The sequence below is a fragment of the Salvelinus fontinalis genome, chromosome 19, assembly GCF_029448725.1.
Source record: "Salvelinus fontinalis isolate EN_2023a chromosome 19, ASM2944872v1, whole genome shotgun sequence".
In the NCBI taxonomy this organism is placed as follows: domain Eukaryota; kingdom Metazoa; phylum Chordata; class Actinopteri; order Salmoniformes; family Salmonidae; genus Salvelinus; species Salvelinus fontinalis.
In genome coordinates, this window is record NC_074683.1 from 8638756 (window position 1) to 8662082 (window position 23327).

General features: G+C 41.6%; 1 protein-coding gene across 2 annotated transcripts in view; it reads left to right on the forward strand.

Annotated features, from left to right (window-relative positions):
• The window catches only part of LOC129816316 (growth factor receptor-bound protein 14-like), a 57025-nt gene that overhangs the window by 1455 nt on the left and 32243 nt on the right, over positions 1-23327 (forward strand). The window contains exons 2-3 of one of the 2 annotated variants that reach the window (XM_055870638.1): positions 10411-10625; positions 12127-12259. In XM_055870638.1, coding sequence (XP_055726613.1) covers positions 10438-10625; positions 12127-12259 — 321 coding nt within the window. In that variant the 5' untranslated portion in view covers positions 10411-10437. Of the gene's footprint in view, positions 1-9830; positions 10626-12126; positions 12260-23327 lie in introns of those variants that run through there. The other variant, XM_055870637.1, reaches the window with a different exon arrangement.

Here is a 23327-nt window from a genome sequence, read left to right on the forward strand (position 1 = left end):
AAGGAGACCTCTAAAATATCCACTTAGGGCCTATCTCCTGCAATACACTCAGAGGCTAAAAGCTCTTCAGCCTAAAGCTTTAGTACACTCAGGGAACAGGCTATGCTGTACAGATTTAGCAAATGTTATCTACAAGTTTTCAAGTATTTTCTCCTAGAGTTGCAAAGAGTGTGTGCTCGACAGATGCATGTTAATGTTTCATTATAATGAGCAGCGATATCTCTGAATATACAGTATTGAGAGTGGTTGAGGACACCAGGCAGTTTGAGTGTTTACAAGTGTACTATTGTAGGCTGTAAATTACAGCCTGTAATTTATTATGCTCTTGTGTATTTTGCCTGTCTTTTTGTATGCCTGAGTTCATGCAGTGGAATAAGAGGGCATGTGATAGTCCCCTGAAGTGGATCCAGGTGAACATTTTTATTTACTGAGAACAGTTTTATTTTTTATTTTTTTACAGATACCAGTTAGCCAGTCACATGGTATGTTTGTTTACAAAGAGCACATGGAGCAAAAGGATGTTTTGTGAAGATCCACTGTTGAGCAGCACAATAGAGGTGATCAAGTTACACTTGAAATTCACTACTAATGTTTGCCAGCTAAATATCTAATAACTTCAAGTTGACTATCTAAGTGCCAAATAGATTTTCTCCATCTCAGGGCTCCAGCTATGCATTTGTTTTGCTAACTTGCTAGCAATAGGTGGCTAGCTTGCAAGATCAAGCTTCTTGCTTACAGCAGAGACAATCAATCCCCTCCTGGATTAAGTGTGAGTAACCTTTTGAGATAGTTGTATAACTTTATGAGCTGGGTTATCTGTCCTTGTATTTAGTTCATGTTTGCTTGCGTTTGTTAGCATTTACCTAGCGTCTGCTATAGGAATTCGAAAGTACTTGATAGCATAAAAAATGAAATTAGCTCCTCTTGTGTGCACTTGCCGGTAATACCATATACCCTGGTATGGTACAGGAACAATATGAAGGTATGGGAATCTGGATACCGCCCAACCCTACTAAATATGCGGTTCTTTGTACATTGATGTGCATACCAGTCAAACTTGTATTGTGTAGTTACAGTATCACACCTTTTAACACACAGAATTTGTACTTTTTGAAAACACCATTGAAATACTATTCAAGTCTATTCCACATGGATGATCCTTTTAAGAGTAGGATTACAGTTTAAAGAAGAACAGTCTACATTGGTAAAAAAAAATGTTTTGCCTCTTGGCAAATCTGTTATCCATGCATGTCAGTAAATCTGGGATCAGTGAATTTAGCTGTCTTTTTCCTGTTTTCAGAAGGGATTTGTAAAGCAATTTAATTTGCATTTACACTTTATTAGGTGCTATACTTAAAAATATATCATATCAGTTATTATTGTGTGTTCTTCACTTTAAGTGTCATTCTTCTCAGGTAATAGTAATAATCTACTGAGAAAATACTTTCAGGCCAAAGTCTTATCTACTAATTGGTGAGTATTTTCAGAACTTTGTGTAAAACTACATCTGGAAAAAAGACCATTCCATAGTTTTTCTATAGTAACTGTCAACGTTGGCAAATCACAGGTGTGGAGTGGTCCTGTTATTTAGATTATACCCAAGAAGCATGACAATATTCATGACATCATTGGTACTGAATGTGTTGTGCCAGATTTCTTCCGTAAGTTCTTCATCTGCCACGACTCGAAAGAATTCAACAGAGATGGACACAAGCAGCGGACAATCCCTCAATCTTGGTGGTATTTGATATGTAAATTGCGGACAGTAATGTGTAGAGAATCTGATTCTCTCCACTCTCTCTCTTTTTCCTGCGCTCTCTTCCTCTTTGTGCCCCCTCCCAGTAGTTACATTACTTTACAGTAGTAATTGTAGTGTTGCGTACATACTGTAGACATGACAAATTTGGAAGTCGGTAACATTAGAGTATATCATATTATATTTCACATTAAATTACTGTAATCTGCTTGTTGGATCGAGAATTGGATTCTTCTGCTTTTAGCTTTGGCACTTCTTTTTTTGTCACAGGGTTTTGTCTATTGCTAATCTAGCAGCATGAGGTGTTTTGGCTGCTCAGTCATACACATAATGGCTCATACAACATTTCTCTCTAATCATCATACCGGGACTCCAAGAAATGATAGATTGGGGTATTATAGCTGTCCTCTTTTCTGTGTCAACAGAGGATGAAGCATTAGAAAGGAAAGCCAGTTTGCTATTTGAATTCCACGAGGTCCTCCATTAGAGCAGCCAATGTAGTGTAGACAGCTGGGACTGGGGAGCGTGTGGGGTCAGACTGCTTAGTAAGTTGTGCAGTAAAGGTCAAATGGGGTGAGAGAGTGTGTTATGTGTGCTGTTTTTCGAATGCGCAATTATGTTTCTACATGACAGTCTAAGAATAGCTGTTTCTGCTCTTACCATAAGCGCAGTACCACTTGCATGTGCGGAGTATGCTGCTCCAGAGACAAATAATTGATGATGATTATGAGGATAATGTTTGCTTAATTACTTCATATCCTAGCGAGAACATAGTCTAGGGGCTAGATCATATGTTGATGTCAGTCACACTGTATGTGCCCGGACCCGTTCCTGTTTCTTCAGCCACAACGTAAACCACACCACCTTGATGAAAGACACATAGGCTTTGTTTGTCTTTGCGAGCTTATATTTTCCTTACGAAATCATCTGTGACACTGTAAATAACACGTTACTGTACCTACCCAACAGTGGGAAGGCCAACCTACTGTAGCACGAATTGCAGCTCGCCTGTACTCCCCATGTCACTCATGAATATCAGGTGAGGGGAGTGGGACTAGGATATTCAGTAAGAACAATCGACTAGGAAACGAGCAGCACTACTCATATAATGACAGTACATACGTGTTGATCTAGCAATGCTAAGCTCTATCCTTAGCTCCAAATAGAAACCATTGAGACGTCACTGTTTTGCCCAACCTGGGGTGTAGGCTAGACAAGGCAGACTGTTCTAACAAGGCCAGGCTAATGCTGTGGACAGTCTTCGTGTTGGATCGAGTCCTGAGAGGGGATCACTTTGTTTGGCTGCTGAATGTATGAGAATGCAATATGACCTCTGGGAGACAGCACTAATGTGGCTTTGTTTCCGTTGCATGTACTGTGTGTGCAATGACAACAACAACTTAGATCATAGGTTAAGGGACACAACGGATGCCACAGCTACTCTATGATTGGCCTGTGATCTTTACCGTAATTTACAAGTGCTCAACATCTTACTCGACCATTACTCCTCATACATAATCCACACAAGCTAGAATGTACCTAGGATTTCACCAGCTATTGTTGTCCCCCACAATGAAATTGGATCGGGGACTGTGCATCTGTCTCCGTCCGTACATTTGTTCGTACGTTCGTTAGTCACTCGCGATATCTCAGACAGCACTGTCCCGATTTTGACAACTTGGGTGAATGATGCTCCTTGCCGTAGAGATCTGGCATTTACACAATTACAATGATTGGTCAGATGGTGGCGCTATAAATGCAAACTTTGAACTGCCACGCCCCTCACCTCGTTTGACTTAGTCATGACATTCTGGACATAGGTCCCTCTTCTCACAAGGAACACATTTGCCCCAGGGACTGATAAGGTCCGCCATTTTAGAATTTTGTGAAAAACACTTAAAACGCTACTCTTCTGGGCCCGATCTGCACGAAACTTGATATTTGGCATCTATGGAAAAAGGTCTCAACGCAATATTTTCCAGACTAGTACCTAAAACAACATGGCGCAGCAGTCTAAGGCGCTGCATCTCAGTGCTAGAGGTGTCACTGCAGACCGTGGTTCGAGGCCGTGCTCTATCACAACCGGCCGTGAACGGGAGTCCCATAGAGCGGCGCACAATTCGCCCAACGATATCCGGCTTAGGGGAGGCCGGGGTAGGCCGTCATTGTAAATAAGAATTTATTCTTAACTGACTTGCCTAGTTAAGTAAAAGGATATTCGTATTGTAACACAATTTGGTACATGTTGCAAGACAACATACAGTCGTATGAAAAAGTTTGGGCACCCCTCTGAGGCAGCATATCAATTTACTCTGTCGTCACAGAAAATGATCACAGTGGCATGCCATTCATTTTCTAATAAAAGCTGAGTACTGGGGTATTGTCCAGACAAAGATGTTTAGTGTAGCAATATTAAGTTGTATGAAATTAAATCAAATGTGAAAAATAGGATATGCAAAAATGTGGGCACCCTTGTCATTCTGTTGATTTGAATACCTGTAACTACTTAGCACTGATTAATTGGAACACACAATTGGTTTGGTGAGCTCATTCAGCCTTGAACTTCATAGACAAGTTCATCCAATCATGAGAAAAGGTATTTAAGGTGGCCAATTGCAAGTTGTTGTTCTCTTTGACTCTCCTCTGAAGAGTGGCAACATCGGGGCCTCAAAACAACTCTCACATGACCTGAAAACAAAGATTGTTCAACATTATGGTTTAGAGGAAGGCTACAAAAAGCTATCGCAGAGATTTAAGCTGTCAGTGTCCACTGTGAGGAACATAGTGAGGAAATGGAAGACCACAGGCACAGTTCTTGTTAAGGCCAGAAGTGGCAGGCCAAGTAAAATATCGGAGAGGCAAAGGCGAAGGATGGTGAGAACGGTCAAAAACAGCCCACAGACCACCTCCAAAGACCTACAACATCATCTTGCTGCAGATGGTGTCACTGCATCGTTCAACAATTCAGCGCACTTTGCACAAGGAGAAGCTGTTTGGGAGAGTGATGCAGAAGAAGCCTTTTCTGCACACGCCACAAACAGAGTCGCTTGAGGTATGCAAACACACATTTGGACAAGCCAGCTTCATTTTGGAATAAGGTGCTGTGGACTGATGAAACAAAGATTGAGTTATTTGGTCATAACAAGGGACGTTATGCATGGCGGCAAAAGAACACAGCGTTCCAAGAAAAACACTTGCTACCCACAGTCAAATGTGGTGGGGGTTCCATCATGCTGTGGGGCTGTGTGGCCAGTGCCGGTACTGGAAATCTTGTTAAAGTTGAGGGTCGCATGGATTCCACTCAATATCAGCAGATTCTTGGGAATAATGTTGAAGAATCAGTCACAAAGTTGAAGTTACGCCGGCGCTGGATATTTCAACAAGACAACGACCCAAAACACTGCTCAAAATCTACCCGGGCATTTATGCAGAGGAACAAGTACAATGTTCTGGAATGGCCATCCCAGTCTCCAGACCTGAATATCATTGAGAATCTGTGGGATGATTTGAAGCGGGCTGTCCATGCTCGGCAACCATCAAACCTAACTGAACTGGAGATGTTTTGTAAGGAGGAATGTTCCCGAAATACCTTCATCCAGAATCCAGACACTCATTTGAGGCTATGGGAAGCATTTAGAGGCTGTTATTTTAGCAAAAGGAGGCTGTAACAAATATTGATGTGATTTTTTTTATTGGGGTGCCCAAATTTATGCACCTGTCTAATTTTGTTTTGATGCATATTGCACATTTTCTGTTAATCCAATAAACCTAATTTCACTACTGAAATATTACTGTGTCCATCAGTTATTTGATAGATCAAAATGAAATTGCTGATCCAAACACCCAATTATTTATAAAGGGAAAACATGGAAATTGTCAGGGGTGCCCAAACTTTTTCATACGACTGTATGTATGAACATTTAATATTGACCACACGGTGGTGCAATAATGGGCACATGTTTATATCTATTGATCTGTTTGACTCAGAGTGGTGACATTTGGTACACATGCTCAGGGATATGAGTCTAGCAAACCCACGTGATATCTCAGAAACCACTGGCCCGATTTTGACCAAATTTGGGTGAATGATGCGTCTTGCCATAGAGATCCGTCATTTACAAAATGTCATTGTGGGGGACAATTGGAAAGCATTTGCATTGACTGATAGCTGAAGAATATGTTTCAGGCCAGGGTTATTTTTGGACAGCTCATTCTGCTCGGCCTCACGGTGTCCTTGTCTCAGACTTTGCTTTTGTAGGACCCCAGTTGGATTGTTTGACTAGTCTGTCTCTTAGTGTCTTTTTGTCTTACTTTCTGTCTGTCTCGCTCTCTCTGACGCACACACACACACACACACACACACACACACACACTACTGCGCTAATTCACTATTGTGCTGCTAATGCGATAGACTTGCGTCCTGTCCAGGGGGTATACTTGTACATCAAGCTGCTAGACGCTACAGAAACAGGAGGCTCCTGCCCTATGAGCCATTCCGGTTCGCACAAGGCTTGTGCAAGGCTACTTGCGTACTGCTTATGCATTGGATGAATAAGCATGGGACTATTTATATTCGCCTTTACAGAGACTTCAGCAGTAGCATGTCATTTATTTGATTGTTTCCTGTTTTTTTATTTTGTGTCGTGCTTTGTCAGTGGTGCTCTCCAGAGAGGGGGCCTTTCTTATGATGGTGTGTCTAAGTGAAAAGGTAACCTAAGCCAGGTGGAGCTGTGTTATTGTGACAGTGCTGTTAGCTCAGGCTCCTTTACACTGGGAGTGCATTACTGGAGGCACACAGCTCCCTTTCATACAGATCTGTCTGATTTTCCATTGAATTGCTAGGGGGCTGCTTAAACAACTGACGACCCATAGGGCTCTGGTCAAAAGTAGCGCACTATATAGGGAATAGGTTTCCATTTGGGACGCACACTGAGACACAGGAGCCTCTTCAGGGTGAGACTGAAGCCATGTTCTGGGAAAAGATGCTCAGTGTCCTTCTCAAGAAAACCCTTTAGTGCTTGTTTTGTTAACTGTGAAAAGACACAATGATGGGCCATTTGATGACTCTCGCGTTTACTTTGGAATCAAAGAATCGAGTGATAAGAAAACGCAGAACATGACTTATATTTAATCAAAACAAGTGATATTGAGGTAGTGGGACATGTAACCAATTTCTTACCCCCCAAAAATCAGATTTTATACCATTTGTAGACTTGGAGTTACAGAATACATCTGTAATCTGTTACTTTATCAGCAAAAATATTGTAATACTTCTAGGATTACTTTTCAATTCAGAAAGGAGTCAAATAATTATTGCAAAGATCCTGTTTTTTCAGTGACATTCAAATCAGCGTTGAAAAAAGGCACACATTTAAGTTTGTTCCGCCTGATCGAGTCTGACCACAAGTCAGAGACCACTGTGATGACACACCAAATGCCTTTTTGAAGGATTGCCTGAAAAGAGCAGGAATAGGCTTTTGTTGGCTACAGTCCAAGCTGTGTCTCCAATGGTGCTGACTGCATCCAAAGATTATCCAACTTGAATAAACGCTTGGAGGTAAGGATGACAGCAGTGGTGTAGCCATGTGCGCTACGGATAACACTTACTATTGAAATCTACGTACAGTAGCGCATTGATGTGATCACAGTGCTGCTCTCTCATTTAGCTATTTGCACCTTAGATTGTGGATGGCTGTTCACAAATGTACACTGAGTGTACAAAACATTAAGAACACTTTAATATTGGTTGGGTTGGATGTCCTTTTGGGTGGTGGACCATTCTTCATACACACGGAAACTGTTGAGCTTGAAAATCCCAGCAGCATTGCAGTTCTTGACACAAACCGGTGTGCCTGGCACTTACTACCATACCCTGTTCAAAGGCACATAAATCTTTTTTCTTGCCCATTCATCCTCTGAATGGCACGCATATACAATCCATGTCTCAATGCTTAAAAATCCATCTTTACCCGGTCTCCTCCCCTTCATCTACACTGATTTGAAGTGGATTTAACAGGTGACCTCAATAAGATTGCACCTGGTCAATTTGTCATAGAAAGAGCAGGTGTCCTCAATATTTTGTACACTCAGTTTATATTTGTATTTTAACACAAATGTTTTTCGACCAGTGGACAGCCAGTGAAAATGGTGCTCTTGCAACCGCTGCATAGTGCGGATAAAAGTTTGAGGGATTTCCTCCCTTCCTCTGTGGTATTGTGCTCCACATACTGTCAAAAACAAGTTTTTATTTATGAAGACCACAAGTCGGGCTTTTATTGCTCAATCTAGTTCGTGCTGATAAAAAAACAAACATAGGCCAAACAGACACATGCTCAAACTCGCACACTTTTGATAGACTTAAACAGCTGCAAATTGTTGAGATATCAAGGTGACACCAACAAAAACCTAATGGTCCTATAGAAAATGCAGCATACGGCATTCATCTTTCACATGTAAATAGCACTTATCGGTGGTGCTCAAAGCATGCAATTCCACGAGAGCAGCATTTATTTTTCAACTCGACGCAATGATACCAATCACTCCTCCATGACAACAAAATCCTTAACAGGGTAGGCTAATAAGCTTTTAGTTTGAGTTATGCTCAGGTAATTTTGGGCTAAGCTATATTTCAAAATCCTGTGTACACATGTGTAACCCTCATTTTCTTTTCTTTTTTAACAGGTCTACTGCTACGTGTCAGGCCCAATTGTCAAAAAATAGGTGTACTTCTCCATTTCAGCCCCAATATTTATACAAACAAGGGTACACCTGTAATTCAGCTCCAATTTACATATCTACAAAGTCTGCACCTGTGAACCCCAATAGTCAACTAAGCCAGGTCTAAACATGTGCCAAAGCCTGAATACTCATAAACTGCAAACCAGGTCTACACCTTATGACTGAGTCCCAATGTTAATATTAACCAGATCTACACCTTTGTATCTCAGCCCAAATAGCCATACAAACCAGGTTTACACCTGTGGCTATGTCCCAATGCTCTGATAGCCAGGTCTTTCCCTTGTGCAAGAGACACTAAACAAACCTACTGACATTCAATATTTGTTACATTATTACACTAATTCAGTTTATGGATCTATACATGGCCAATTCCCCCTGAAATGACAAAATACGACTTTCTACTGTCAATCAAATTAAACATACAGCATGTAAAGGCTAATGGATAATCGTCTGTAAGATTGTCTTGATGAAGTATATCCATAACCCAACTCGACTTCAATCTACTGAGAAAATAAAGACTCTGCTAAGATGAATGAGTTAGTGCCACTGTATTTTCCCATTGGTCACACGTGTGACCAGTAAAATATGTCCATATACCTCCAGCATCATTGATTCCATGAATTGAAAATGGAAGGGAGATATGTAAACTAGACCCTTTTAAACATATTTACAAAGAAAATATTTTTAAATGCCAACAATGTGTTTGTTTTTTAAGCTGTTGAATACAGACTTCTGGTGCCAAATGTCTGTAAAAGTACACCTTTGAGATTTATGCTTGAGGTCTCGAGACCATTAGAGAAATCATATTAAACTTCTCTGAATCATACTAGACACCTTTTTACTAATGCGTAATATATGACTAATTTGTTGATCTTCTCTAGAGCCTGTAAAGTATTCTTTCCATTATTGTGACCGATGGGATTAAATGGGTTAATAGCATTTGCCATAATTATTTGTTATTGCAATTTTAAGTAGCTTTTTGAAAAGTTGCTCCCATACAGATAATGGCCACTTTTCAGTTTTGAAGCACATAACATTAATAATCACCCTCAGCAGCCAACAACAAATTCATGTTCAATGTCTACTTACTAATAAAGTAGAAATTGGAGTTAGAAACATTTGCAAAGGTTTGTATAGAATGAAGATCTGGATTTCTGGTACTGCAAGTAAACTGGTACTGTGACCAGATGTTACCATAATGACTGCCTGCATGTGATTATCTACAGTAGCCTCTCAGCCCCAGCCCAATCTCTGTTACACATTACCTTTCAGATACATGTTATCACGCCAACTATCGCCCCACATAATGCTTGGCTGGCTGTCACAGAATGACATAACCTACCACACCACAGCCCACTACATCATGGCTGAGTCATGGCTGGGATACTCTCCGCTTCTACATTCATCCAGTCCAGCACAGGGCTCAGTTTTAAAGTGCAGTCGGGACCTCAGTGCGAAGTCTTTGACAAAAGGAACAGTTGGAATTACAGTCTGGTAGCCATCCAGGACTCATAACATAGCTAAGTTACATACTAACAACCCTTTGCGTAGGTGTGCTTTCTGTGCAGGTCTGCTTTCCAGGAAGTGGGAGAGAAAAAAAATTAGAAGAAAAAAGAAATAGAGGGAAGAATTAACAACTAAAATCTCAGAGTTGGTGCATGCATTTTAATACACCACTGTGCCAAAGCCAGGGCTCATTTGCGAGTCATTGAGTTAAAAATAACTTTATTGTGGTGGATCATGTTTTGCCCCACTGGGCCAGTCGCACGGGCAGCAGATGAGCCTTGCGGAGAGGCTTGTGTGTGCTGTGAGCAGACAGAGGATCCCTTCCAGCTCTTGCTCCTTCTCACTGTGCTCTACTCTGCTACTTCCCTGTACACTCCATTCCAACAGCTCGTCTCTTTTCTCTGCTCCAGATGATGCCTTGGATATAGCTGGCCCCCATGAGTGATATGAATAACACACTGGAAGACGCACACACCTCTGGCAGCCTCGGAGAGAAGGCAGAGATTTTTGGGAGTGGGAAGGGTAATGTGAGTGGCTTTTCCAGCCCATCCCTCATCCCTTTGCATGGTCCTTTACAACCACCAAATGCCCAGCTCTCCAGGAATGCTGTCTGCCAGGGGAATAGGTATTGTTAATTTCTCCTTTGGAATGGCTGGTGTGAATGAATGTGATTTAGTGTCACATTTTTCTTTTTAGTCATAGTTATGTTTTCAATGAACAGTCTAAAACACAAACCTTGTGTTGGTAATATATATCCCCAAATTTCCTCAGTCTCAGCGTATCTATCTTACTTTATACTGTAACTCGCAACTTGAAGTTAATATTTAACATATGTGATTAGTGCGCTTGTACAATGTGCTTTCCTACAGAGGAATAGTACACCCTTTGTATTCGTAACAGCAGGGCACAGAGGTCCCAGTTGAACAATTGCCGTAGACTTTGTACCGGTAAATGCAGGACTGTCTGCGAGAGAATAGTTTTACCCAATTTTGAGAGTACGCTGAAAGAACTGGACTCGACTCAAACACCTGTTACTTTGATGCTTGTATTTAGTAACTTAGTAACTGCTGTGTGTTTACATAGCAGTAAGGAAATGTCAATGTGAGCCACCTTTTACCATTCAAGGCCCTCAAATGTATTTGTCAAATGTGCCGAATACAACAGGTGTAGACTTTACCGTGAAATGCCTTCACATATATAAACCATGTTAAATCTCAATTTCATATCTTCTCATGATACTAATGGCAAATGTGGTGACCGTTTTTGTCAGGCCGGTCTTCCCCACACGGACAGGGTTGCTTTTTCTGCTCGTTTTTGTATGAACAGATTAAACGGACACGCTGGCTGAGTTTTTGTGAAGTAAACAGCGTAACGGCCATCAGGGCCTCTCCCTCATACAGACACGACCAGAAATCCATGTCAGATAAACACAATGATCATAGGCCTGTATTTCCGTTGTGGATTCACTGCATGAACGGGGTGACCCGGCTCTACAGTGTGTAGCCTGTAACGTATAGAGGTTAGCCAAACTCTGTTTTAAATGATGTCAAGTTCGAATGTTCTTTATGCTGACTTAGAGCAAGCTAGGCTCCAAGGGCTCTTTCTAAGCTGCACACTGCTGAAGGGTGCATCGTCTCGTCAAAAATCAGTTTGCCCCTCTGCTTGGTGTGTCTTCTGACTGGCTGAGAGCGGGGGGGTCACACAGTCGCAGACATGGCTAGTCTCACTGTCGGTCAGCCTGTCTGTGTCTGTCTGGGAGTATCAACTGTTCAGTCCTACTGACCCCCTCGAATGTACAGAAGACACATTATTCACAACAGAGGCACTAACAATAGCTAGGAGGTGTACAGTAGAATCTGGCAATACACATGCTTCAGTTTGGGTATTGACAGTGATATATGATGTCTCAGGTAGAGGCTAAGGAGATCCCATGACTGGTTGTAGGCTCCTAAAGCTCCAGGCATCTAATATCTGATATATCATTGCGATGACATTACCATGATGCCTATCTCTCCTCATTCCAGATGGAAAGACTGCCCGACAGACAGCATGTTGTTTGTGTTAAGAGTCGAGCTCAGCGGTTGTCAGTATAATGTTTTATATACTTATTCTTTGCCTTTCTCCAGGAAAATTGAAGAGGGAGAAGAGTCTCTGCTGGCTGCTCCTGTTCCAAGCCTTTTCCCAGAACTCATTCCCTCAACCGTCTCATCCCTCGTCTCCGATTGTTTATTACCCTCGACCAAAAGTGGCGCAACTCAGGTGAGCAGATATTTTATTTTACATAGACAAATAGAAAATGCAATGTCCCCCTGTAATGATTTCCAGTTGACATCCTCGGGCATTACATGTGATCTGAGAAGGGATGACACTGCCAGAAATAAAATAAAAACCAAGCCGCAAGACACGTGTACGTTTAAATTCTCGCATGACTCGGTCATACTTGGCATGAGCTAAAAGTCTAAAACTGCAGGGCGTGAGGACGCAGAACCAGTTGTGTGAGTATGCGAAGCACACGCTGCAGAGAAATCGCAAAGAACATGTGACTGTGAGATCCTGACTTTGTAGCTAGATTCTGCATCAGCAATAGCGTTGCAATGAACAGCGCACTTGTTCTAATGGCACAACATGTACAAGCGAAGAGCTCAGACAAGGGTCAGTGACCCAGTATTTATGTAGGCCTATGTGGTGGTGTTGTATCTGCATGCTGTTCTTCACCCTGCCATGGGCCGCATCCCAAATGACATCCTATTCCCTATATAGTGCACTACTTTTAACCAGCTCTGTAAAAAAAGGGGGGGGGGGGGGAGAAAGCTGTCACTGGATCAGCGTTCACTCCTCACTGGACCCTGGCTCTGTTCTGTCCTGCTTGATCTCATCATATGGAGTTCCTGTGCTTAAGTGAATAACTTTCAGTGCATGCTTGGGTAACACTGTTAAATGTAAAGTGAAAATGTAGATATACATACGCACATCCAAGTCTTCTCTTGAGTTGGGCTCGGGGATCGAACAACTGTTGAACATCTGATCTTGTGGTGTGTGTTTATGTATCCCACATCTGTTGCTATGGGGTAATGATGTGGTGGAAAATACAGGATTAATCACAATAATTGCTTGCCAAAATGTTATTTTTGTAATGCCAATCCTGGTTATAGGTAACATTCTTTCATATGAACTGCTGACATTATTGAGCATATTATTCGTTAATTGTGGAGATAAAGTAAGATATGCAAGTTTTTTTAAATATATATATATATATATATTGTATACAATCGAGGTGAGCGCATTGGAAATGCTTTTGGCAGTTAATCTGCTTCTGTTTTGTGGGTGGAACAGCGTGATCTTTTTAAATGATTGGTCCCAGTCTCTCAAAGGCCCTAGAAGCCAGGTGGACAGGGGTGGTCTGCCAGTCACTGGGACAACAGTCCAACTTGGGATGGGGGGAGGTTTTAGCAGGTGGAATAGTGGAGAACAATTGGAGGTTTACTTAGTAGCAGTGAGAATTCCAAGGTATAGCTATATGGACACAGTCATTATGGTGCTTTTTAATGGTAAGTTTACAAACATATATATTACGATAAATAGAATTGAAACTTGTATTTCATTACGATGATATAAGTATAGCCAATTATAATTGTAATGGCTCAGCAGATAATAAGAAAAGATGATCAGTTTTTACCTGGCCAAAAGAAAAGGAATGTACAGTGCCTTTGGAAAGTATTCAGACCACTTGACTTTTTCCACATTGTGTTAGGTTACAGCCTTATTCTAAAATTGATTAAATAGTTTCCCCCCTGCTATCTACAAACAATAGACCAAAATGATAAAGCAAAAACAGTTTTTTTTTTTTGCTAGTTTATTTTAAAAATATATATATATATATATATATATTTCATTTACATAAGTATTTAGACCCTTTACTCAGTACTTAGTTGAAGCACCTTTGGCAGCGATTACAGCCTCAAGTCTTCTTGGGTATGACCCTACAAGCTTGGCACACCTGTATTTGGGGAGTTTGTCGCATTCTTCTCTGCAGATCCTCTCAAGCTGTGTCAGGTTTGATGGGGAGCATTGCTGAACAAGTATTTTCAGGTCTCGCCAGAGATGTTCAAGTCTGGGCTCTGGCTGGGCCACTCAAGGACATTCAGAGACTTGTCCTTCACCCGTCTGAGGTCCTGAGAGCTCTGGAACAGGATTTCATCAAGGATCTCTCTGTACTTTGCTCCGTACAGCGTTCTCTCGATCATGACTAGTCTCCCAATCCCTGCCGTTGGAAAAACCTCCCCACAGTATGATGCTGCCCCCGCCATGCTTCACTTTAGGGATGGTGTCAGGTTTCCTCCAGACGTCACGCTTGGCATTCAGGCAAAAGAGTTCAATTCTGATTTCATCAGACCAGAGAATCTTGTTTCTCATGGTCTGACAGTCCTTTAGGTGCCTTTTGTCAAACTCCAAGTCTGACACATACCTTTACATGAGGAGTGGCTTCTGTCTGGCCACTCAAACATAAAGGCCTGATTGGTGGAGTGCTGCAGAGATGGTTGTCCTTCTGGAAGGTTCTCCCATCTCTACAGATGAACTCTGGACCCATCGGGTTCTTAGTCACCTCCATGACCAAGGCCCTTCTCCCCCGATTGCTCAGTTTGGCTGGGTGGCCAGTTCTAGGAAGAGTCTTGGTGGTTCCAAACTTCTTCCATTTAAGAATGATGGAGGCCACTGTGTTCTTGGGGAACTTCAATGCTGCAGAAATGTTTTGGTACCCTTCCCCAGGTATATGCCTTGTCCGTAGAGTGTCAATTCCTTCGACCTCATGGGTTGGTTTTTGCTCTACATGTACTGTCAACCGTGGGACCTTAAATAGACCTGTTTTACCATTATGGGGAATTGTCAGTAGATTGAGGAATGTTTTATTTCCTCCATTTTTTAATAAGCCTGTAACATAACAAAAAGTGGTCAAGGGGTCTGAATACTTTCCGAATGCACTTTATAATAATTTATCAAGCCTACAAGCAATACAAGACCCTATTATTATGGTGGGAGATTATAATATGGTTTTAAATACCTCAATGGACCGTAAAGGAAATCACACTGCAAACGATCACCCTTATGCACTTAAGGAAATCACAAATATAATGGAACAAGTGGATATATGGAGGCTTAAATATCCTGACCTAGTGAGATATACAGTTGAAGTCGTCTGAAGTTTACATACACCTTGGCCAAATACTTTTAAACATTTAAAGTTTTTCACCTTTCCTGACATTTAATCAGAATAAGAATTCCCTGTCTAAGGTCAGTTAGGATCACATCTTTATTTTAAGAATGTGAAATGTCAGATTAATAGTAGAGTGATTTATTTCAGCTTTTATTTCTTTCATCACATTCCCAGTGGGTCAGAAGTTTACATACACTAAATTAGTATTTGGTAGCATTGCCTTTAAATTGTTTAACTTGGGTCAAATGTGTTGGGTAGCCTTCCACAAGCTTCCCACAAATGTTCTATTGGCTTGAGGTCAGGACTTTGTGATGGCCACTCCAATACCTTGACTTTGTTGTCCTTAAGCCATTTTGCCACAACTTTGGAAGTATGCTTGGGGTCATTGTCCATTTGTGAGACCGATTTGCGACCAAGCTTTAACTTCCTGACTGGTGCCTTGAGATGTTGCTTCAATACATCCACATAATTTTCCTGCGTCATGATGGCATCTATTTTGTGAAGTGCACCAGTCCCTCCTGCAGCAAAGCACCCCCACAACATTATGCTGCCACCCCCGTGCTTCACGGTTGTGATGGAGTTCTTTGGGTTGCAAGCCTGCCCCTTTTTCCTCCAAACGTAACGATGGGCATTATGGCCAAACAATTGTATTTTTGTTTCATCAGACCAGAGGACATTTCTCCAAAAAGTACGATCTTCGTCCCCATGTGCAGTTGCAAACCGTAGTCTGGCTTTTTTATGGCGATTTTGGAGCAGTGGCTTCTTCCTTGCTGAGCAGCCATTCAGGTTATGTCGATGTAGGACTTGTTTTACTGTGGATATAGATATTTTTGTACCCGTTTCCTCCAGCATTTTCACAAGGTCCTTTGCTCTTGTTCTGGGATTGATTTTCACTTTTCGCACTGACGTATGTTCATCTCCAGGAGACAGAACGCGTCTCCTTCCTGAGCGGTATGACGGCTGCGAGGCCCCATGGTGTTTACATTTGCGTACTATTGTTTGTACAGATGAACGTGGTACCTTGAGGCGTTTGGAAATTTCTCCCAAGGATGAACCAGACTTGTGGAGGTTGAATTATTTTTCTGAGGTCTTGGCTGATTTCTTTTGATTTTCCCATGATGTCAAGCAAAGAGGCCCTGAGTTTGAAGGTAGGCCTTGAAATACATCCACAGTTACACCTCCAATTGACTCAAATGGTGTCAATTAGCCTATCAGAAGCTTCTAAAGCCATGACATAACTTTCTGGAATTTTCCAAGCTGTTTAAAGGCACAGACAACTTTGTATTTTAATTTCTGACCCACTGGAATTGTGATACAGTGAAATAATCAGTCTGTAAACAATTTTTGGAAAAATTAATTGTGTCATGCACAAAGATGTCCTAACCGACTTGTCAAAACTATAGTTTAACAAGAAATTTGTGGAGTGGTTGAAAACGAGTTTTAATGACTCCAACCTAAGTGTATGTAAACTTCCGACTTTAACTGTACATGGCGGAGACAAACCAAGCTAGTTGTCTTGACTACTTATGTCATTAGTGCTGGCATTAAAAGTAAAATAAATTGATGGGGACAGAATGCGGTCGGACCATCAAATAATTGGCATATAAGTTACTCTTACATAATTTCCACGTCGGCGAGGATATTGGAAATTTAATCAAAGCCTATTGGATGACAACTTGTTTTTAACCAGGACAGCAGAATTTATAACTGACAGCAGATCACCTTTATTGTATGGGACACTTTTAGATGTGCCTTTAGAGGCCATGCAGTTCAATGCTCATCTTTAAAACAAAAGCGATGTAAGTCAAAATAATTCATATTAAGAAAGGAAATATAGGAGCAGAATCCGTTAGAGGAAAAACAAAGGCGAAACTTTTTCAAGAAAAATCAAGTCTAATGTATTTTAAAAATAAAGCGAAATGGATTGCATATGGGGAAAAATGCACTTTCTTTTAAATGTAATCTTCAACATAGAAATTCTACCAAAAATAATTTACTGAAACTTGTTACAAATGACGGCATCACCAATGATTCAGCAAACAATATTTTGATCAAGGAAGCAAAGTACTTTAAGCATATGTTTTAGTTTGTCTCCTCCATCTCTACTAACCAAAGTTAATTGTAAGTATTTGTTTTCTATTAATAATGTACAATTAACAGCTGTACAGAAAGACGTATGTGAAGGCTGAATTACAGAGGAACTTGGAAAACTCCAGGGCTGAATGGCATACCAGTGGAGGACTGTTATTAGCATTTTTTAACCACTCCTATAAAAATGGTCGATTATCACATACTCAACAAGGTCTGATTTCATTAATACTGAAACGGGACCCAAGTGGTAAATATATAGGTCCATTAAAAAAAGTGGAGGCCCCTTACACTATGCAAACTGCATAGTTAGAATTAAACAGGGATTGTCGGATATTATTCATCCTAATCAGACAGGTTTTTTACATGGATGATACATTGGATCAAATAGAAGACAAGTACTGAAAACAGTATAACACTATGAAAAATCTGGAAAACCAGGGCTGTTTATGATATCTGACTTTTTGAAAAGGCTTTGGATGAAGTACCACTGCAATTTATAAACTCAGCAAAAAAAGAAACGTCCTCAATGTCAACTGCGTTTATTTTCAGCAAACTTAACGTGTAAATATTTGTATGAACATAACCAGATTCAACAACTGAGACAAACTGAACATGTTTCACAGACATGTGACTAAAAGAAATTGAATAATGTGTCCCTGAACAAAGGGGGAGTCAAAATCAAAAGTAACAGTCAGTATCTGGTGTGGCCACCAGCTGCATTAAGTACTGCAATGCATCTCCTCCTCATGGACTGCAACAGATTTGCCAGTTCTCGCTGTGAGATGTTACCCCACTCTTCCACCAAGGCACCTGCAAGTTCCCGGACATTTCTGGGGGGAATGGCCCTAGCCCTCACCCTCCGATCCAACAGGTCCCAGATGTGCTCAATGGGATTGAGATCCGGGCTCTTCGCGGGCCATGGCAGAACACTGACATTCCTGTCTTGCAGGAAATTACACACAGAACGAGCAGTATGGCTGGTGGCATTGTCATGCTGGAGGGTCATGTCAGGATGAGCCTGCAGGAAGGGTACTGCATGAGGGAGGAGGATGTCTTCCCTGTAACGCACACCGTTTAGATTGCCTGCAATGACAACAAACTCAGTCCGATGATGCTGTGACACACCGCCCCAGACCATGACGGACCCTCCACCTCCAAATCGATCCCGTTCCAGAGTACAGACCTCTGTGTACCGCTCATTCCTTCGACGATAAACACGAATCCGACCATCACCCCTAGTGAGACAAAACCGCAACTCGTCAGTGAAGAGCACTTTTTGCCAGTCCTGTCTGGTCCAGCGACAGTGGGTTTGTGCCTATAGGCGATGTTGCCGGTGATGTCTGGTGAGGACCTGCCTTACAACAGGCCTACAAGCCCTCAGTCCAGCCTCTCAGCCTATTGCGGACGGTCTGAGCACCGATGGAGGGATTGTGCATTCCTGGTGTAACTCGGGCAGTTGTTGTTGCCATCCTGTACCTGTCCCGCAGGTGTGATGTTCGGATATACCGATCCTGTGCAGGTGTTACACGTGGTCTACCACTGCGAGGATGATCAACTGTCCGTCCTGTCTCCCTGTAGCACTGTCTTGGGCGTCTCACAGTACGGACATTGCAATTTATTGCCCTGGCCACATCTGCAGACCTCATGCCTCCTTGCAGCATGCCTAAGGTATGTTCACGCAAATGAGCAGGGACCCTGGGCATCTTTTTTTATGTGTGTTTTTCAGAGTCATTAGAAAGGCCTCTTTAGTGTCCTAAGTTTTCATAACTGTGACCTTAATTGCCTACCGTCTGTAAGCTGTTAGTGTCTTAATGACCGTTCCACAGGTGCATGTTCATTAATTGTTTATGGTTCACTGAACAAGCATGGGAAACAGTGTTTAAACCCTATACCATGAAGATCTATATAGTTATTTTGATTTTTACGAATTATCTTTGAAAGACAGGGTCCTGAAAATGGATTTACAATATTCTTGCAACCGGTAGGATGTTACAGTACGAGTCAAGTTTGGACACAACTACTCATTCAAGGGTTTTTCTGTATTTGTACTATTTTCTACATTGTAGAATAATAGTGACGACGTCAAAACGATGAAATAACAAATGGAACCATGTAGAAACCAAAAAATTGTTAAACAAATCAAAATATGAGGTTCTTCAAAGTAGCCACCTTTTGTCTTGATGACAACATTGCACACTCTTGACATTTTCTCAACCAGCTTCACCTGGAATGCTTTTCCAATAGTCTTTAAGGAGTTCCCACATGCTGAGCACTTGTTGGCTGCTATTTTTTCACTCTGCGGTTTGGGATTAGTTGGACCATCTCAATTGGGTTGAGGTTGGGTGATTGTGGAGGCCAGGTAATCTGATGCAGCACTCATCACTCTCCTTCTTGGTCAAATAGCCCTTATACAGCCTGGAGGTGTGTTAGGTCATTGTCCTGTTAAAAAACGAATGACAGTCCCACTAAGCGCAAACCAGACGGGATGGCGTATCGCTGCAGAATGCTGTGGTAACCATGCTGATTAAGTGGGCCTTGAATTCTAAATAAATTAGACCAAGACACCAGCGAAGCCGCATCCACACAGTCTCACCACCACCTCCATGCTTCACGGTGGGAACCACCCCTGCGGAGATTATCCGTTCACCTACTCTGTGTCTCACAAAGACAGCGGTTGGATCCCCACATTTTTGTGGGGACTCATCAGACCAAAGGACAGATTACCACCGGTATAATGTCCATTGCTTGTGTTTCTTGGCCCAAGTCTCTTCTTATTATTGGTATCCTTTAGTAGTGGTTTCTTTGCAGCAATTTGACCATGAAGGCCTGATTTCACGCAGTCTCCTCTGAACAGTTGATGTTGAGATGTGTCTGTTACTTGAACTCTAAAGCATTTATTTGGGCTGTTAACTCTACCTCTGTTGCAGAGGTAATTTACCTTTCCTGTGGCGGTCCTCCTGAGAGCCAGTTTCATCATAGCGCTTGATGGTTTTTGTGACTGCACTTGAAGAAACTTTCAAAGTGCTTGAAATGTTTTGGATTGACTGACCTTCATGTGTTAAAGTAATGATGGGCTGTTGTTTCTCTTTGCTTATTTGAGCTGTTCTTGCCGTAATATGGACTTGGACTTTTACCAAATAGGGCTGTCTTCTGTATACCAACCCTACCTTGTCACAACACAACTGATTGGCTCAAACGCATTAAGGAAAGAAATTCCACAAATGAACTTTAACAAGGCACACCTGTTAATTGAAATGCATTCCAGGTGACTACTGTACCTCATGAAGCTGGTTGAGAGAATGCCAAGAGTGTGCAAAGTTTTCATCAAGGCGAAGGGTGGCTACTTTGAAGAATTTCAAATATAACATATGTGTTATTTCATAGTTTTGTTCTATTCACTATTATTCTAATTATAGAAAATAGTAAAAATATAGAGAATATCGAATGAGTAGGTGTGTCCAAACTTTTGACTGGTACTGTGCATATTTCCCCCCAAAAATTTGGGTGATTGGAAATGATGCAGGCAATTGCTTTGATGGAAGGACCCCCCCCAAAAAAAAAAATATTATTATTTGGCTTAAATATTTAAAAAAATCTCTACACTGCCAAGGGGAATGGCCTCTGAAATCCAGCTTCCCCGATTGGCCGACCATGCCCCGTCCACAACTCAAGGCCCTTTTTTGATCCAGAAAAAAAACATGCAAATATTTTTAACCGAAGTGGGGGAATAGGGTTTTGAAATTATTGAAATATGATCTTTCTTAGTGACAGTACAAAATTTGCACCATTTCATTTAAATGACAGAGCATTTTCTGCCCAGCGTCCTCTGAGCGACGGAGACTCCATTCAAATGCCTGCTGACTTGTAATAACTTCAGCTTTAAGCATAAGGTTATTTCTAATTTCGCTCCCTATGCAAATGTGTCAGATTTCACATACTGCATCTCTGATGAGAGCAGAGAATGGCGTGCGAAGTGGGACAACCAGACCTGTCACGGAGTGCACAGCAATTGCTGTTTCGCCGTTCAGAGTGCTCTGTACACACATTCAATTCAGATTATTACTTTTTAAATTCAGCTTGCACTGCGGCAAAAAATACAACATGGTCACACAACTGTTTTTGCAGTTCGTGATCTACAGAAATTAATTTGGAATTAGTGTAGTAAAACCAAAACAAATCTAATTTTGATTTGAATCAAAACATCTTCCTTTTCTCATCGCAGGTCAGGTGCAATGCTGTTTTTGTACTGCTCAGATTTAATTTGAGCCAATGTTTAATTTGTGATGTATGATATATACGAGTTTACATTTGCTAAAATGGGAGTGCACTCATGTTTCCAGCTAAAAATGATGCTTGTGCGTCAAGAAACGACTGAAAGTCATAATGAAAAGTTTTGATATATATATATATTATCCCAGAGACTGTCAAGTCAGGTTGGCTGTGGCTTGTTCATTGACCACATCACCCATTCCCTGGAGGTGATTGGCTCCCTGCAGGTCTTAATTACACTCACACTAGGCATCTCTGGCTGGGGGAGGGGATGAGGCGAAGGGGGGGTTAGCCCAACTCAGACCTCTGACTCATGGTAAAGCCTGAAATTTCAGCGCTAACCGAAGAATATCAGCAGCGTTAAACCTTGCTCCTCAGCTTTGAACGAGTTGCTTTCAGCATATATTTACTATTCTCCAGTTTGTTCCGGTGCCCACCATTGTGCGCTTTTTAGAATACGTTGTGATTGTTTGTTCTCCTGTAGATGCCTGTAGTGCTTGATTATCTTCCCCAAATAAACTAAGCTGTCACTCTTCGCTTGTTATGGCAGTCACAAATGAGCCCTTTATACCCGATCCCCTTTCCACTTGACCCAGGATTCACACTGAAAAATCAGATAGTTATTGCAATTCTCTAATGCACCCCTGGCTCTATTGTTTATAAAAGTCCAGGGGATTAGCATGGATTTGTCATTCTCTTTTGATTTTCGAGAGTAAAATTTTTCAATTTCTCAGCAGTGAAGAAGTAGAATGACACCTTGGTGACCTCAGGCTTGAACAGTGTGGCTCCTTGTTAGCCTGTCTCAATGTGCTCCTTATGTAACACCGTGATGAGGGCTGCATTCGCACCTGATTAGGCTGACAGGCTTTCACTCAGCCTTTTGAGCTTTGCCATTGTCAAGACAAAGGGACTATGTCAGACTGCCCAGCTGTTTATGTGTCACAATCCCCCAGTTGCAGGGTCACGACCCATCTTCACAAGCACTTGAGAAACCGGTGACATCACTGCCCTAGCCTCACTATCCCCATAAATGGGTGTGCCAAGTCTGTCTTTTGAATCCCCCAGTCAGTCTTTGAGGGTAGTCTGTTTCTAGGCAAAACTGCTTACTCTCAACATGTAAAGCTGCAGAATTAGTGTCTATATGTCATCAGATTTCATGATAAAGTAATGGGAACGCTTTACTTGTCTTTGAAACACTTTGTCCCACAAAAAGGTGGTGGTAGTGTTAAATGATAAAAGATATAGGGACAGGGCTAGAGTTAGTAGTGGTGGTGTCTGCCTTGGTGCTAGTTGCCGTGGCAATTGGAGCAGCCAGTGTGCTTGTGCATGATTGGCCAGGTTTTGGTTTACTGTGGTTGGCCTGAATGCCTGTTCGGAATTATTTCCGAGGCCCTTTGCTTGACATGCCTTTGTTTTACATGGGCTTTAAAAGCTATTCCAGTCGTGAGAAAGCAGTTTGCCTGAGCCCCTGTCAACTGTGCGTTTTCATAAGAAAGTCTATTGTGTATATCATTTGCCCTTGTCCATATCATTTTTGCTTCTCTGTCATATGTTTTCTGCGAGGAACCAGTTTGGCCACGCATTGTTTGAGTTCTATCACCGTTGTCAACATTCAATATTAAATGTTCAACTGTTCAATATTAAAATGTTCTTCAAGCGAAATCATTAATATTGTATGAAGTATTATTTAGATGGCGAATGCCTGTGGGCGTTTAAATGGTTAGTGGTGTTTGTGTAGGGTAGACACTTTAATCA